At 40.7% G+C, this 18,704-nt stretch overlaps 1 protein-coding gene across 1 annotated transcript in view; it reads right to left on the reverse strand.

The window, feature by feature from the left end:
• LOC126396791 (pituitary adenylate cyclase-activating polypeptide type I receptor-like) overlaps positions 1–11,642 on the reverse strand; it is a 53,386-nt gene extending 41,744 nt beyond the window's left edge. The window contains exon 1 of the mRNA XM_050055092.1: positions 11,390–11,642. Within this exon, the coding sequence (XP_049911049.1) occupies positions 11,390–11,491 (102 nt within the window). The 5' untranslated portion in view covers positions 11,492–11,642. The remainder of the gene's footprint in view (positions 1–11,389) is intronic.
• Positions 11,643–18,704: the final 7,062 nt, after the last annotated feature.

The raw sequence follows: 18,704 nt of genomic DNA on the forward strand, positions 1-18,704 counted from the left end.
GAATTCATTGCTAATGTCGCTGACATTTGGATTTACTTTTCGGACACAGTGAGAACATTTACATAACAATGTGAGATTTTTTTTGATGGAATCTTCGTTGTTTTGTTCATGAAACTACTTCAAATATAGTAAATATGATCTGACTTCAGCAGTTATGTTATCTGTAGCTGTGTTGTCTGAATTGCCAGTTGCACCAGCAATTTGGTGTTGTGTTAAAGTCTCTTTGCTCATTGAATAGTGTTTCCCTCCGGTTAAAATACGTAACAACCCCTTCTGTGGTTAGGGATGTGGTCTGGTTCAGATTTATGTAGGGGGAAACATGTATCGATGGGGAAACAATCTTTGACACAACACTGACATTGCATAAAACACTGCATGAGCATCATTAACTGCTGCAAGAGTTCACAACACTCATCTTCACATTCATTTGTTCCAAACGGAAACTATCAGTTGGTTCACTGTTCACCAAAAAGCATGTTCAGCATGTTTAATGAACGCACTCCCCCTAATGACAGTAGTTCCTTTGTAATATAATTATTGGTACAAACCAGAAATCTTGTAATACAAATTAACCAATGTCATAGTCATATCAAAATATCAACAAATTAATACCTTAATAAACGTGTAAACTTCCATAAGGTCCTTTTAAAGTGCATGATAAAAATCTAAAATTAGGTGTTAAATACATTCACTGTTTTAACCAGGCCCCCAGGAAGTATACCGGACTTTGCAGTCTACAGTCTAACTAGAACTTCCAGGTCCGTCATCATGATGCTTCTAGGCCCAGAAATGTATTTTTCCCATAAGCTATGGAAAAGAGACGTCTGTAAATCAGTGGATAATATTTTTGTAACGATCCGTCACCATCCCCATGAAATGACTCGTTTCACGATCAGGATTTGATCCATTCAGTCCAATAATATTTTAAAAGTATAGAAGAGCAGCAACGATGCAGAAGATCTAGATGATTTTCCATCCAGGAAGTCAAAGTTTTTGGCTCCATGCACCATGGAGCAACTTTCATGGGAATGAACATGTCCCAGCCCAAGTGCCATATCCATTTATCTTTATTCATGTGCTGTTATTCATAGTACTACCATGGCAGTAAAGTTTGTTCAAAACAGCCATCCTATAGAAATTTTTGTAGCTTCACACATTAAAATCAACACACTAATGCACAGAAAAACTAATCCACTTTGGTCACTGGCACATTATTTAATAGTTTTGAAATGATTCACACATTCAGCTACTGTACAAGCATCTTTATGATTCAGCATAACATTGGTTTATAAGCCTAGTGTGGAACAAAGATTCAATCATCATACAAAACACGGAAAGTTGCATATTTTGCCTTTACATTGATCCCTTAAAAATTGAGTGTTTATAAAACAGACGGTAGAGGCTTGTGCTGTGGTCTTTTGGACATTTCTTACAACATGCCGAAAAGTACATTTATGTCTGTGGTGACATTGTGAAAGCATTAAGAATAAAAAACCCCTTCGAAATCAATATTATTTACCAAGTTAAGAGGCGTTCAGGTGTCAATTACTGAGGAATCGATCTGCCCATCTTTGCCCTTTACGCTCATGTGAGTTTAATCTAATCCTTGTTTAATACAAATCATTGCTCTGCCTCTCTCTCCACTTGAAAACCCAGAGGATGTTGGTGGTTCCCCTCCACCGATGAACCTCTGTATGGTAATCAGCACCCCTGACAGGCTGAAACGTGGGAGTTCAACAACTTTCTCTTAAAATCCTGACAGCTACACTCAAGGCTCCTCTGCCTTGCACTTCCTCTCACGCCTTCTGAAGAGCGTGAAGAGGATGACAACAGAAACCTGCAGACCCATATAGGTCTATAATAATCTAAGCAGTTATATATATTCCAATATGCAGAGAAAATATAGATTCCACCAGCATAACCTCCATGTGGTAACAATAATTAGGTGCTGTCATTTCAAAAAATTGATCCATTACACTGTCAGGTGAGAAATAATCCCTATAATTGCTCTGAATGTGTCTAATTGATTCCTTCTGATTAATGTACTGGGATGAAATGTGTGAACCGTCACAGGCAGAACACCTGCCAGTTGGGCAGATGGAGACACTGCAGGGGAGCATGACATTTGACCTTATCCTCTCACAGCACTGCAATGTCCAGGATTAACACGAGAGGAGACACTCACTGCCATTGAACAGAAACACCTCCTGGCCTGGGGCAGGACATCTTACCCTACAGCTACAGCTAAAAAGAGAGAGAATTATTTGATAAATTATGATACAAAGTAGAAGTGTCCCTCTTAACCCCGTCTCCTACAATTTCTATCTATATGCTTCTTAATGGCTTTTCCAACTAAGTTTGGGAGGACTTTTTTTTTTAAATCTTGTTTTGCACAGAAGTACAAAAATGTACAAAATTGTACAAAATGCAATTTTGAATTTTGAGTTTTATCTTGTATCCCAGGTGTGGTTAGATTAAGGCCTCTAAAACACCTGGCCCAAAGACGTAAAATGATGCATGTTTAACCTAAACAGTAACAGTAACAAGTAAATAGAGGTTAGAGAAAGACCTGAATAATAATGGAAATTTTGTGTAGAAACATTTTGTTTTGTCTTATTTTCGGAGCTGGTAACTTTTGGTTAGGTTCAGGGAAAAAACATACTTGGTTAGATTCAGAAAAAGACTATGGTTTCTCTTAGAATAATTATGTTTGTTATATACAGGATGTAAGTATCTCAAAGGAGCAATAAGCGAAATTCATCATTTCTAGATAGAAGGAATTAAAAAATTGCTGGGGCATTCTACCGATTTTGTGGAAAGTGCTGTCCCTTACCAAAAAAACAACAAAAATAATAAAATTGAGTATTCAGACATAGATATTTACAAAGATTATGTTATGACCTATTTAAACCCAGGACATTAAATGAAAAATTGATAAGCTAAATATATACAAAATCACCATTTATAGGGTACTTTCTATTGGGAAGTAGCTGTCCCCAACCCTGACCTCTAAAATTCAATTCATGTAAATAACACTTAAAACATTTTTCATATTTTTTTCAAAAGTGTAATTTAAAACATCTTTGTGATTAAGTTTAAACAGAAGTTGAAAGATTTAGATGTATTGGGGGATTAATTTTTAAATTAAGAAACTATGCTAAAAAAACTAGCGTCCCTTGTTTTCATTTCACTACCGAAACACAAGAGTTTTAATGCTCTGGTTGAGTCTGGATTTTAGCCACACCCCTGAATTTCTGAGAAGGGGGGTAGTACTGCACCCCCGTCCCACATGGCTGCATGGTAAGTCGCTGACTCCCACACACAGACGGTGCTTCTGCATGCCAGCCAAACGTGTGCGCAACTGTGAGAAATAAATATGTGAGGTGTACGCTGCTTTTCTATCTTTTTTTCCCTNNGTTGTGTAACTAAGACATCTGCTGGAGAAAATATTTTTTTCACGGGCCACTTTGAGTTTAGTGAGTTATTACAGACACGGCTAACGGCTAACAGCTAACGGTTAGCCCAGCTAATCTACGATAACCATGTTATTAATTACACACAGAGAAAATACTGATGTTTGTTCAGTCATTGTATTTATAGACTTTACAAACATCAGATTAGTCTAAACGGTGATATAGTGACGTGAAAAATGTGATATATACATATCTATAGCTAAACTCAGCAAGGTAAACGACAAGGCGATTCCCATTTACACAGTGGTAAGAGTGCTGGACCTGAATTCAGCAGCCAGCTGCGTTCTGTTTTGCCTCCGTGTTTCCGTGAAAAATAAGGTGGATACTCTACTCTTCTCTACTCTATTCTGCTCTACACTATTCTGCTCAACTCTGCTCTGCTCTACTCTGCTCTGCTCTACTTTGCTCTACTCTACTACACTCTGCTCCACTATACTCTTCTCCACTCTACTCTACTATGCTCTGCTCTATTCTGCTTCACTCTACTCTACTCTACTCTGCTCTCTCAAAAATTATTGTTTTATTGACCACAAAACATTTGTCTTTGAATTTATAATTCCACCATAAGACATACATTTGAGGAAATACGATGCAACCTTAAAAACAGAATAATGGTCACTACCGAAACAGGACAGTCACTACCGAAACAGTGGAGTCACTACCGAAACACTAGGTGTTTTGTAAAAAATAAAGTATATTGAGTTATCAACTAAAGTATTATGACGCTAATTGGTTACATTTATGTTCTGTTTCATCAGTTATTAACTCTGAAATCAATCTGATCAGCAAAGAAAGACTGCATTTAGATTTTGAAGAATTCTATAATTTGAACTTCGAAATTTGTTAAAATATTATTTTTTATAGATTTAATTGTGAAAACCTTCAGTCAAAATTTGTAAAAATTTAAATCTTTAGACAAGGGAAGGAACAAGCATAACAGGTTGATATATATTTTTTGGTATAATATAATACTATATGTTTCGGTAGTGACAAATTTTGGGAGAGGAAAAACATTCCGAAACAGTCTGAAAATACAATATAAAAATCTACAGTCATTTTACTAGATATGTGACCTTTACATATGGTACAATATATATATAGGAACAAAGTTTTGGAAATAAAACATACAAAATTTCAAAATATTTCCAGCCTGACTTTGCACACATTCGAAAATTTCAAAATATTTCCAGCCTGACTTTGCACACATTCGGTAGAATGCCCCTGCTATGTGAAGAACTAGAGGTGTAATTTCATCTGGAGTATAGCATGACCTCACACACCCTCTCTCTGTGTTGATCTCCAGCCCATTGTTTACAAGCCGGTCCGGCTGCGCGTTCATGTACGTTCATGTGAATCCTGTAGTAGTAGCTCTAGTGCTAACTCCAGGAGCTAACGCTAACATCCCTACTCTTCTCCGTGAGCCGGAGCCATGAGCCCGTAGGAACATTAGCACGTTGGAACGTTAGTACGTAGGAACGTTAGCATGGCAGCCAACTAGTGCTAACGCTAACGTCCCTACTCTTCTCCGTGAGCCTGGCAGGCTCGCAGGCTCGCGGGCTCACGGCTCCGGCTCACAGAGAAGAGTGGACGTTAGCGTGGCAGCCGACTAGTGCTAACACTAACGTCCCTACTCTTCTCTGTGAGCCTGGCGGGCTCGCGGGCTCACGGCTCCGGCTCACGGAGAAGAGTAGGGACGTTAGCGTGGCAGCCGACTAGTGCTAACGATAACAGGAAGGCAGGGAAATGAGCAGAGACTGAGAGTGATTGAAAGACATCACTAACTGCTAAACTAAGCCAAACATAGTTGGCTGTTTCGGTTTTATTTCCTCACCCCTGTGGCGAGTGAATCTGCCTGTAGTGAAACCGGGGCTAACCGGTGCTTCTTCCTCAGGCTCCACTTCACTCAGCTGCCAGCACAGTCAGTTAGCCTCCGCTAGCTTCCCAGCTAACGTTAGCCCCGGCTTTCTGTTTGGATCCAACCGTAGCACCGAGCCCTGGTTTGTTATTCAGGTTAATGTGGGAAGAAGCAGCAGGTATATCGGGCAGCTGAGTGAAGTGGAGCCTGCGGAAGAAACACCGGGACCGTCTGGGTGTAATAGTCTGTGGAGATGCTGCGGTAGCAGAGGTAGAGGGAGGTGTGGCTCATGACACACTTTGTTTTGGTCTACAGGCAGTGCACAACAGCAAACCTAGCGGTGAAACAATTTCGCTTTTTGCCCCTTTAAAGTATGCAAGTACATACAAACATCAGTGTTAATTTTTGATTTCACATGTGACACAAACATTGGTCTCCTTGGTGAAAGTCCTGTGTCTGTTTGACCCATCCCCCAGCTCACCCTCCGCCATCCATGGACTTTTGTTGCTCTTTATACTCCCTATGGGTTGAAAAATATTAACCACTGGCCATTGTATGACCTTGTTGAACCCAGGAATTTGTGTGACCACCACAACAAAGGATCCTCGTTGACTTCCTATTGTTACTGATTTTGTAGTGTAGGCTTGTAATTTTAACACAAGAGGTCTTGGTCATTTCACATATTTGTGTGAGACCAGGCTGCTACCTGGCAACCCCTTTTGGGATCTTCTGCCTTATACAGTAAATCCAGGCTTTCTGATAAATACCCCATCAGCTCTTTACATAACACAGATTTAATATGCTTGGATGGTACTATAAGAGCAACATGAATGATGGTAGAGGCTTCTATTGTCAAGTATCCTTATTTTCCAACAGCACTAAATTAAGTTCTCTCATTTTCTATTTTAAGGATTATCTGATACATCCGTCCCCTAAACACATAGCTGTACAGGAGCAGAGTTTACAGTGAGAAGGCAAAAATATTTCTACAACTTATTCAAACTGGGTGGCCCATGAACTCCTGCATCATTAATAGTTTATACCTACAGCAGGGATAAATGAGTCTGTGTAGCTGAACAGCTCGATCTATCAGCTCGATCTGGCAGCGCAGCTTCACCGTGACACAAGACAGTGCAGTCATATCTTCCCTACAGGTTTATGGAACAAACCTACTTTATACAAGTGAGATAGGAACATGATACGCTGTCCTATGAAGCAACAAAGTGTGTCATTTTAGGTGGTGCAGAGCCTCGCAGATGCTTCCCTAACTTCACGGACGCAGAATAATAAAATCAAGATTGTGTGTGTGTGTGTGTGTGTGTGTGTGTGTGTGTGTTTGAGTGAAGTGCTGAAGTGCCATTTGAGTGTGCGCTTTAATTATTGTAACCCTCAATCCTAAATGGCAACAGTTTACGTGGCTGCAATGTCATTTAAATTCAATCACTGTCTTAACCGGGTCATTATCGCAGGGTGCCGATCGCCTCCAGCAACCTTTACCGAGCCGCCATCATTTACATTCAGAATTTCATAGTGATACAAAGGACAGGTAATCACCAGGTCTCTGATGTCATTAGAGAGAGAGAGTATGTGTGAGTGTGTGTGTGTATTATTGGCCCTTTGATGTTTTCAATTTACATCGTACCTCCAGGTGAAGTAATTTCCAATATTTCCTTTTATTCTTACACTGATGACACACTGAATCTATCAGACCTCTCCTCTTACTCACATACAAACATTAAAGGAATACTTTGACACTTTGGGAAATGCACTAATTTCCTTTCTTTGCTTTTTAAGTTTTCACTTCTCCATTAAAATATCAATATAGACCTGATGGATTGGCACAACATCTTGTGCAGACATTTATGGTTCCCAGATGATGAATCCTACTCACTTTGGTGATCTGCTGACTTTGGCACCATCATGATGTTGACGTGCGGTTTTAAGTGAAATGTCTCAACAACTCTAAGATGGATTGCCATAAACTATGATGCAGACAATCATGTTCCCCTAATGATGAATTGTAATAACTTAAGTGACCCTCCTATTTTTTTTTAACATTTCAGTTTGTTTGATACTTTTGTGGCCAGATTCCTGCAAAAATAACATTCCCATCAGTTGTGCTTTGTGTTTGGTGATAATTAGCAAATGTTAGCATGCTAACGAGTAAAACAAAGATGGTAAACAGTATACGTACTAGACATCAACATGTAAGCATTGTCACTATGAGCATATTAGCATGCTAACATCGGGATTTAGCTCCAAGCTGCACTGTGCCTATGTATGGCCTCACAGAGCTGGCCGCATGGCTGTGGACAGTTATGCTGCATTTCCACTGCATGCTACGGCACACTTCTAATCAACCTACTGTTTTTAGGTTTTCCAAAGTAGTGGATAGCACCTGGTAATAATTTTTGGTACCACCTTACTTGAGGTTCCAAGCAAACTGAGCCAATACATCACTTGTGAGGACATCCTGCACAACAAAGTAACAAAGTAATTTTCCACTTTTAAACCTCTGTGACTTTGTCATTTGTAGATTTTTTTTTATTAGATTAAAGAAACAAAAAAATAAATGTATGTAGCATGACAATCTTTTTGTCTCTCTCCTATCCCATTAATCATCTGATGACCCATCACATTCATCTTGTGACCCACAGACTGAACCACCAGCCTCAATGCCCCCCGCAAAAAAGGCCCAGAGCCAAAAAACATTTTAGCAACATAACAGAGTCAGTCATCTGTCAGCCTAGGAGCATCTCTAAAATTGCATCATTCTTTTCATTTCCAGATACACAAACCCTTCTTGTCTTTGTTTCCAGCAACTGGATTACTGTCACTCGTTATTGGCCCCAAAAATCAATTAACTACCTTCCGTTTGAACAAAGTGCAGCCACCAGGAAAGGTAACTCACATAATCTGGAAAAATCGCAGCGCATTGCCTCCATGTTGACCTCTCCGCACTGGTCACCTGTGGCCTTTAGAAATGATGTTAAGGTTTTACGGCTTGTTTTTAAGGCAGAGGCACGACTTGCCTCAGGCTGGAGACACAGGGTGGCGAGTCATTTAACATCAGCAGGTTGAGATTTTACACACAAAACATAATTAAACGATGCAACATTATACAGAATAGCTCCACCCCCACCAACTACAACAGCAAAGATGCTGATGCTCACACAACACATAAGTAAAATTACTAATATATTACATTTAACGATTTAACTCTCACGGTTGCAATTGTTTTGCAGTAGCCTACTTTTATTTGTGATACTGTAAGTACTTTTAACCAATATTGATTACATACCTTTACTTAAGTGTGCCTAGTGGAGTTTTCTTGTGAACTAACTGTCATGATCCTGGGGTTGTTTATATTCTGTTATCCTATGGACTTTGTTTTGGAGTTTTCTGTTTTATGTTCCTTGTTTCCCGTAATTAATTCATGTTTAATCTGCCTCCTGTTTTATTTTGTAGATGTCTGGTTTTACTTCCTGTCTCTGTGTGTTTTCCCGCCTGTTTTCTGTCACACCTCTCTCATTAGTCCTTCCCTGTTCCAGAGTCTTCTCTTTACGCCTGTTCTGTATCATTCTTGTTTGCTCCACCCTATAGTGTTCCCCTCCACACCCTTGTTGTTAGCCAATCTCCATTTCCTTCCTTTTGCCCCCTTGTCTTCCTACTTCAGCTGTGTGTCGGTCTTGTGATTAGTTTTCTATGTATAGCTACCTGTGTGTTTCCCTTTGTTCTTTGTCAGTTCATCTGTGTTCATCCTGCATCCATCCCTGGGTTCATTCCCGTGTTGATTCCTGTGCTCTCCCCCGTGCTCTTGGTGTCATTTCCTGTGTGTTCTGCTTGGAGTTTAGATTTGAGTTCATCATATTATTCTAGTTGGTTTTCGAATTAGTTTTGGTTCTGCTTTTATTTGTATTTTTAGTTACCTGCCTGTACCTAGTGTTTTCTATCAGCTGCATTAAAGCTTGCATTTTGTTAAAAATTCAACCTGCCTGATAGTCTGCATTTGGGTCCTTCTTGAACTGATAGCCTACATGACACAAACCTTTAGTGTCACTCATCAAAAGGCATTCTGTGTATCCTTGAGCTCTAACAAACATGTCAAATGCATTTCTGTCCTCATAAAACAGTTTTTCTTAAAAGTCTGAAACCTATCCAAGTGGATATAAAAATCTATCAATGCGATTTTTAGTTAAATTTTAAATTTTACTGTTCCTTTTCTTATAATCAGTTAGATTTTTCAATATTTTGTATTACTCTTGCACATTTTGATGTAACTTTCTATATCTGTTTTATCACTTATTGTGGACTGCTTTGGAAAAAACCCAATTAATAATGTCAGGTAATCAATTTGGAAGGCAATTTGTAAGAACTGATACGCAAAAAAAGGCTCATGGTATACTCAAAGGGATGAAATGTCAACAAAGAGCAAGAAAAATAAAGACAGAAATTAAGAGTGTAAATGTGAATGTGTGTACACTATATCGCTCCTGCCATGATGTAATTACAGTGATACAGCAGATCAATAAGTGGCATTATGTCCATCCTGCTGTCAAGGGTAGAACAATCTATAATGAAAAGGCAGAGAGGATAAAATTAGCACCTTTAGAGTCTCTGGAGGAAGCAGTTAATAAAGGAAAGGACAACACAGGATCAGTGATGCGTCACAAAGCTGAACCCTTCACCATGATTTAGAGTGGTGAACTCTGAGGTGAGCACAGAGAAGAAATGCCTCCATGATGGCATTAAATCAAAGTTCAAATAAGGATGAAACAGAATTAAATAGAAATATCCTTCACCCTGAATTGTCTGCATTACTAAAAATTTAAAACCGGTGCATATGCACAAGCAGAAATAATATTAATGCTTTCTCTTTGCCGCTGTCTGTCTGGAACCAAAGGCAGCAGAGCTTAGTGGGTGTCCAGTGTTAATGGAGTCACAGGAGACACCGCTGGATCTTTTCTTTTCTTTAATGAATATTTTCAATAATATCACCAGTTGCTCCACTTGATAGAAGTTCTGAGATTTATGATTCACATGTTGTGAATTGTCTTATCGGGGCACCAAAACAGAGCAAAAAAAGCAAAGGTTAATATGGCTTAAGTCTGGAATATCAAACCACTACACAGAAGAGCCAATAATGGGTTAAATGGGATGCTGATCATTAACAATCAAGACCAATGAATCATCCATCAGTTAATGCTTATCAATTCACACATGTCAGACAACAGTGAGGGCAGCAGGTCAATATCTGCAGGAAACTGCCTCTCATTTGGACTTTTTGTGTTTGTGAGAGCATTTACATCTTGGAAATGACTTAAGTTGCCATGCATGTGCAGTAAGTTATATATGACTTTATTTTTCCATTGGAATTTGTGTGTAATGCTGCATCAGCAACACAATAAAATTAAAGCACTCTAAACAATAAAAAAAAATACATACCTTGTTTAAATACCGGTATTAAATGTAGGCTATCTGAATGGACCCCTCAAGGACATATAAGTGGACATAATTAAACATTTAAGAAATATGCATATAAAGTGGACAGTGTTTCCCTGTAATACACACAACAAAAAAGCATGAGAAGAAAAATAATATATACATATATATATATATATATATATATATATATATATATATACATACATACATATATATATATATATATATATATATATATATATGTATATACACACATTTTATTATTATTTTATTTGATTATCATTTTATTATTATTATTATTATTATTATTTATTGCTCTTAGGTTTTAGTGTTGTGTTTGTTTGTTTGACCAGAAAATGACCAGTGCTTGGATTAATGCTACAGCATCTTTTAAAAGATCAGTTTTTCTGGTTATCAGTGGACAAAATAATATGAAATGACCCTCGTCACCTTTAAAATTGAAAGAATGTGGCTACCACAGCAAAATGTAGCACTGGTTCGTTCTGTACACATACAGGGGAAAAGCTACTTTAAAAAAAATAAACAACCATCATACAATAAACCTCATGATGTCAACCGTGAAGATCCATAACCTGTGTGTTGCGCATGTTCTCACCGTCTCCCACACCGCCAGCTGCAGGATCAGAACCATGTGAAGTAATGTGGCCATCCGTTTCAGCCACGGGCATCCAGAGGTGAATGCACTGCTCAGTAACATTCTTGTTCACTTTGAAAACTACGCGCAAAATAGTAGAAGTACGTCCGAGGATAGTATCAATCTTCGAGGATAAGAAATGACTTCCTTTTTAAATTTCCGACCATCCATGAACTGAGCCGCTCGTTGGCCGTTTCCCGATGTGGATGTTGTCGGGTATCTCTTCGGTGTCCCAAGCAGGAGAAGGTCCGCATTACGCGCGGAGGAGAGCCGGGACCCGACTGAGCCAAACAAGGTGCGCTCCTCCCTGAAAAGGCAGAGGGACGGAGCGGAGCGCACAGACGCAGCAGCGGCGCAGAGCTGCGCTCTCACACCAGGGAAGACAGGATGTGGAGTCAGTCACACTCATAAAACTAACCTTATAAATAGACATATTTAACAGTAGTTTATCTCCTGTCTTAGACGTAGGCTATGAAAAATAAGTCTTTGTTTATTAGACTATATATCAAAATGCATGATACCCTACATCTTTGCTGAATGTTAAAGATTTGAAAGGCTAAAATAGACAAAGGAATCACTGTTAAGAAAAAAATCTTATTTTGTTTACATTTATTTATTTGTGTGTTTGTTAGACCACTGTTTCCACAGTCTAAAAAAATATGCTGGTTTTCCAATATGGTTTCATGTAAATATGTTCAAAGCATTCTTGGAGAAATTTTCTCAGACAAAATGGTTATATCCATGACCCCATGGTCTGAAAAGGCCATGTTGGGGGAATAAGAGTGAGTTTATGTCACTTTTGAAATAAGAAATAGCACAACTGTCATTTTATAAAAGCAAAGTCAGATTCGTAAGACATTAATCAGTCTATTTAAAACACATATACATAGTGGTTTTTAGTAGATGTGCCCTTGCAGTTATGTTTCACTACTCAGGACACTTAATATAGACAGTTAGAATAAACATAAACAGTGCAGAATGATAGCAGCCAATAGAGCAGCAGTGTGTTTGTATGTGTGTGTGTGTGTGTGTGTGTGTGTGTGTGTGTGTGTGTGTGTGTGTGTGTGTGTGTGTGTGTGCAGCAGGCATCTTGCACCTTGCAGAGGTCGATCGATGACAGACGGTGCCTTTGGCTTTTCCACCAGACCACCAACAATGAGTTTCCTGCAGACAGCAGCACCTGTGAGCAGAGAGAAGAGTGGGGGTGGCACTCTCTGATACAGGGATAAGGCTGCGCATGTTATTAGTTTACACTTGTGCTTCATGAATATTGCGAGGCTGCGTTCTGGCCCCTGAACAAGGTTCAGAATAATGATGTGTGTGTTTATGCATGTGTTTACTTTGCTGTGTATTCCTAATGTTATGGGAACAAAATCCAGTGTCCCAAAAAAATAAACCATTCATTCTAAGATTAGGATTTGCTCTGAGGCCTACAATTCCTCAAACCTAAATGACAAAACAGGCTGTTTGATTTAAGAAATGGCTCATAACTTTCCAAAAACAACTCATATGAGCATTTTCTGATCCGCCACCTCTATGGTTGAGGTTTTATTGTATGCCATCACTGACAGTGAAGCTTAGCCACTGTATGGTGATATTTAGTAGATAATAATAATATAATAATACAATCATTGGAGGCTGTTATTATCGTCTTTATGAGGTGACGGGATGCTCGTTTTTTATACGAACAAAGTTGTCTTGTGAAACTAGAAAACCTAATGCATTTCATATCAACTGTGTCAGCTTATCAGGAACGGGACTAAATAAAGCTCCAAAAATAGGCTAAATTTTGGTGAGGGAACAGCTGAATATAAAAAGAGCAGTCGCGCACATCCAAAAAATGAAGAAGGTGCTGGACTAAAAGAATTAAACTAAACAAACAAAGAAAAGTCCGCACACTTCAGCTCCCTTTTTAGGTCCATTTATTCCATCATCATGGAGAGGGAACAGCTGGCATGGCCATTCTTAAAGGGATCACTTGAACTCTCACCTCAAGATATCTGATTGAAAACGTATTCTATTGGTACCCACGAGTCTCCTTTTAACTTATGAGGGTTTTTACCCGTAAATATTTTGAATGTATTCCTTCAAATTAAAACTGTATTATTTTCTTTTTTAGGAACAGGACAACCAGCCTACTTGAACAACAATGAAACAGATTGCTGTGGAACTCAAAATGTTAACTGTACTGGTATAGCACATCAGATAATTAGTTATATTACCTGTAAAATAAGAAACCAAAGTGTATCGGTACCGATTCCTTAAAGGAGCAATAAGCGGAATTCATCATTTCTAGATTGAAGGAATTAAAAAATTGCTATGTGAAGAACTAGAGGTGTAATTTCATCTAGAGTATAGCATGACCTCACACACCCTCTCTCTGTGTTGATCTCCAGCCCATTGTTTACAAGCCGGTCCGGCTGCGCGTTCATGTGAAATCAACAAACAATCTGACTCGGAGCTAGCTCTTCTTCTCCTGGACAGGTACAACATAAAGTCAAATGTCTGTTTTAATTAGTGTTACAGTAACGTTAAGCACATGTCGCTATATGTCGATTCAATTAAATGTAATGTTACAATCGTAGCATGGGTTAATGTCCGGAGCTTGAGTTATTAGCGGCTCGGTCCCAGCAATGGGTCAGGCGTTACGGTTGTGTTAGGTGAGTAGCCCGGCAGCTCAGCTAACATTTGCAATTAGCATTGTAAAATGTAGCCTGGCGGGCAGCCTGGCGGCTGTGTTTAGCTATTCCCCTGCCTACTTAAATGATGATGGTACCTGTAATAAATGTAATATATTTGCTGAAATGTAGGCGAGGCTCAGTGACTACAAGAGCTGGTAGAAGCGCTCCATAGCTGCAAGCTACTCCAGTAGCCGTAGTAGCTCTAGTGCTAACTCTGGGAGCTAACGCTAACATTCCTCTCTTCTCCGTGAGCCGGGATCCCGTGAGCGTCTCACGGAGAAGAGTTGGAACATTAGCACGGCAGCCGATTAGTGCTAACGCTAACGTCCCCATGCTTAAGCAGGCTCCCGGAACGTTAGCATGGCAGCCGACTAGTGCTAACGCTAACGTCCCCACGCTAGAGCTCGCCGGAGCCGAGAAGCAGGCTCCCGGAACGTTAGCATAGCAGCCGGCTAGTGCTAATGCTAACATCCCCAGGCTTCTCGGCTCTGACTCACTGAGCCTGGCGGAGAAGTGTGGGGACGTTAGCACTAATTGGCTGCCATGCTAACGTTCGAACTCTTCTCCGTGAGCCCGGCTCCCGGCTCAGTTGGAGTTGGAGCGTTAGCATGGCAGCCGAGTAGTGGTAACGCTAACAGGAAAGCAGGGAAATAGCTAAACACAGCAGAGACCGAGAGTGAGTGAAAGACATCGCTAACTGTTAAACTAAGTTGGCTGTTTAGGTTTTATTTCCTCGCCCCTGTGGTGAGTGAATCTGCCTGCAGTGAAAGCTGGGGCTAACCGGTGCTTCCTCTTCATGCTCCACTTCACTCAGCTGCCAACACAGCCAGTTAGCCTCCGCTAGCCTCCCAGCTAGTGGCTCACCATTTGGATCGAACCGTAGCACCGAGCCCTGGTTTGTTATTCAGGTTAATGTGGGAAGAAGCAGCGGGTATATTGGGCAGCTGAGTGAAGCTGAGTGAAGTTGAGCCTGCGGAAGAAACACCGGGACCGTCTGGATGTGATAGTCCGTGGAGATGCTGCAGTACTCGCCGGCACAGACAAGGTGGGGGGGGGTTGTTGGAGAGCAGAGGTAGAGGGAGGAGTGGCTCATGACACACTTTGTTTTGCTCTACAGGCAGTGCACAACAGCGAACCTAGTGGTGAAACGATTTCGCTTATTGCCCCTTTAACTCTCTTTTAAACTAGCCTATATACTTCAACAGCTTAAGCAAATTCCTGAAATTCAGTTGTCTTTTGGTTTTGGTGTGCCACCCCAAGATTTTCAGTGGCCTCATCTAACCACCACTATGAAAAATCTCTGGGCATGCCACTGGTTTTTCAAGGCACTGTAAATAGTCAAGGTCACAAGGTCCTGATTACCCTGGAAATCCAGAGTTCTCACGAGAGCACAATTTGAATTTGCTCAGCGAGTCACTCTGGCAATCAGTAATGATGCTCATTACCCATGCCGTTGGAGCCGAGCTGCACCAATCACATCGGTGTATCTGATATAGGCGGGCCAGAGGCGAGCTAAACAGATGACGACAGCGCTGCGACGCTGAAGTCCGGAATCAGTCAGTAAACAGTGCAAGATGGCTACGGATGAACACCAGTTGTTTGAAACGGCTTTTGCCACTACAATGAACGAGTTAGACTTGGCTTTTTCTCTCTGGTCATAGTGTTATCCAATTGTGTGCAGTGATATTTTCAAATGCACGCTTGGGCCATTTGCATTACTCATAGCCAGACCCTAAATCTTTCTAGATTTGGGTCTGGATTTCCAGGCTAGGTCCTGATTGCAACTTTCGTTCAAAATCTTTGGGGGGTTCATAAACTATACATTTTCATAAAGTTTAGAGTGTGATGAACCCAAACCAATGTTTCCATTTTTTTTCAAAGTTTCTGTGGTGGCTATCTTGGACTTTCAAAATGGCAACCACTCATAACTTGTTTTTAGCTGAATAGCTCATGATAAATTAAAGGGGCATCTGACTTATGTGGCTAATTGCATATTTTTTAAGCTGAAGAAACAAAAAGGACCATTTGCAACACACTTAAGAGAGAGTCTGATGCTGTACCTGCATATAATGTTTTGTATTAGGTGAATAATGCTGTATCTCTTGTTGCTGTATGTCTTATTACAACACTTAAGCCCTGTACATACAGGGAACAGAGAATAGAGAAATTTGTTCTTTTTCTCGAGGTGGCAAGAACAAGAACAAAGTTCTTTCTGGCCAGGACATTTCATACTTCACAAGAAACTCAAGTGCAGAACGCCTGGGAAGTCCTCACAGGCCCCTCCCACTGCCGCTTTTCCGAATTAACCACGCCCACTTCAAATTTCTGACCAATCACACAATAGTTCTCAAACACCACACAAGAAAAAAGTTCTGCCCAGATGATGTGTCAAGAACAAGCTGCAAGAACTCCCAAACCAGGGCTGCAAGAAACAAAAAAAGATGTCATTCTTTTCTTGCAGCACTGCGAGAGAAAACAAATTTCTCTGTTCTTGCGGAGTATGTCAAGGCCTTTAACACCTAGCTAGAGAGAGTTGGCTTAGCTGGCTTTAGAAAACAATAACAAAGACAAGCTAGCTAGCTAGCGTTAACCACTGGTTATGATTATATCTACCTAATGTTAGTTATAATAAGTTATCTATTAGTTGTAAGCTGTGAACTCATGTGCTAGCTAAGGTAACTGTTTGGCTATGTTTAACTATTTGCATTAAACTGGCATAATGTTATAGTTTCCATAAAATAGCTAACATGACATCATGATCGGTTTCCATCCGATTTGGGGTGACAGAAAGTTGAAAACCCTGTAACGTAATCTCCCTTCTGGTCATCACTCTCTCTCCATCTATCTGCTTTTACACAGTCATATCCTGTTAAAGTTAATCATAGTGCTGGGTGGTATACCGGTTTGTACCAAAAACCGGTATTTATTTTCATTATGATATTTGTGTTTCAGCGGGAACCCATTTCACTGCTGCACACCACAGGCACGCTTGAGCGGGTGAGAGTGAGAGCATAGCAAAGTTTAGAGGCCAGAATGGCTGCCGGAGAGAGTCCTGAAAGCAAAGCAACTGTATGCAATGACCCAGAAGAACTCATACCAAAAAGAGCAGTGTTTCCCCTATATACAACTAGCAGCGGCGCACCGCCGTTTACAATTCTCCTCTGCCCTCTGTATCGCGCACGGCGGAGTTTCGCCCCGATGCGCACACACACACACACACACACAGACAAAGCGCACACACATAGGTAAGCACACTAGAGCACGGCTCGGACCGCATTTTCCTGACCGAAGACAACCCGTCCCGAGTCCGAGACAGTTACGGCCAGGCTCCACCGGGCACGTCAGCGGCGCGACACGTCTGCAGCACGAGTCCCGTAGCAGCTCGCCCCCTCGGTTGATCAATTACAGCGGCTCCAACCGGCAACGGGAGCGGCGCGACAGCCCCCGTCTGTCGTGCAACAACTCTCTATTTTACGCGGCTCTTCTATTTTTGTCACGCTATGCTCCCCTACGCGACCCTCCAGCAGATAAAAACTACATGAAATAGTGTGCTAAACGTGCACAATGTGTTTTTAAATGAATAAACCATTATCAGAGGTGATATGTGATGATTTTTTTTCATGCATTTACACATGTTTATCCGTGACATTGTGTAAATGTCCGTGGCGGACATTTGAAAGCGAGTAGATGACAAACAGTACAGTAAACTTGTAGATAACTCAAATATATTTAATAACTTAGGTGGAAAATGCTTTAACATTTCATGCAGCCTACATGCAGCCTCTCGGCTCGGCCAACGGTAAACAACCCCGCTGGCTTCTCTACGTGTCGCTTCCATACGCAGTCAGTGGAGCCCAGATGAATGGAGCGAAGCGTGTGTTGTGTTCAGGCGTTGTCAGGTAAATAACAAATTCCGGCACTTGAATAGGCCATAGCACAACACAGCAGCATGTCAAGTTGGCCGAACCTGAGCAAAATACCATGAAATATCGTGAAACCGATATGATTTTTTCTTAAAACCGTGATATGAAAATTTTGTCATACCGCCCAGCCCTAGTTAATCATCACTCGATTTTGCTTGGAGGTCATGGTGACAGCATTGCCACAACTTGGTCCACAGTCAGGTGAAACAGTCAACTGGAAACACTGTATTTTGTGCCAAAAAGAGACTGGCCAGATGGTGGCACAGCCAAAATTGGATTCTTGCCATTCTTTGTTGTCTGTAATCAAAGAGTGAGCATTACTTAATGATGGTGACTTTACTCACATTTATAGGAGGCTCCAAGGCTGCACAGCAGAAAATCTAATGAGCAACAATGCTCAGTGGCATAGAAATTGTTACTCAAAAGCCACCAACAAAGTTCACATGCAGCGTGCTAGAGACTGCTACCAACGTTTCTTGTCCACTGCAAGACATGACATGAAAAGGGGGCATCCATCAGACTCTGATAGGAGTGAGCCGTCAACCTCAGCAGCTGCATCAGCACCATTTACACAGTCAGCAGCACAACCACTGATAAAAGATGTCAGTGGAAGTTCTTAGTCATCCAGGTCATGTAATCATAAGTGCTCTATCGTGGGCAACTGGACTTGCT

This window comes from Epinephelus moara, chromosome 10, assembly GCF_006386435.1.
Source record: "Epinephelus moara isolate mb chromosome 10, YSFRI_EMoa_1.0, whole genome shotgun sequence".
In the NCBI taxonomy this organism is placed as follows: Eukaryota; Metazoa; Chordata; class Actinopteri; order Perciformes; family Serranidae; genus Epinephelus; species Epinephelus moara.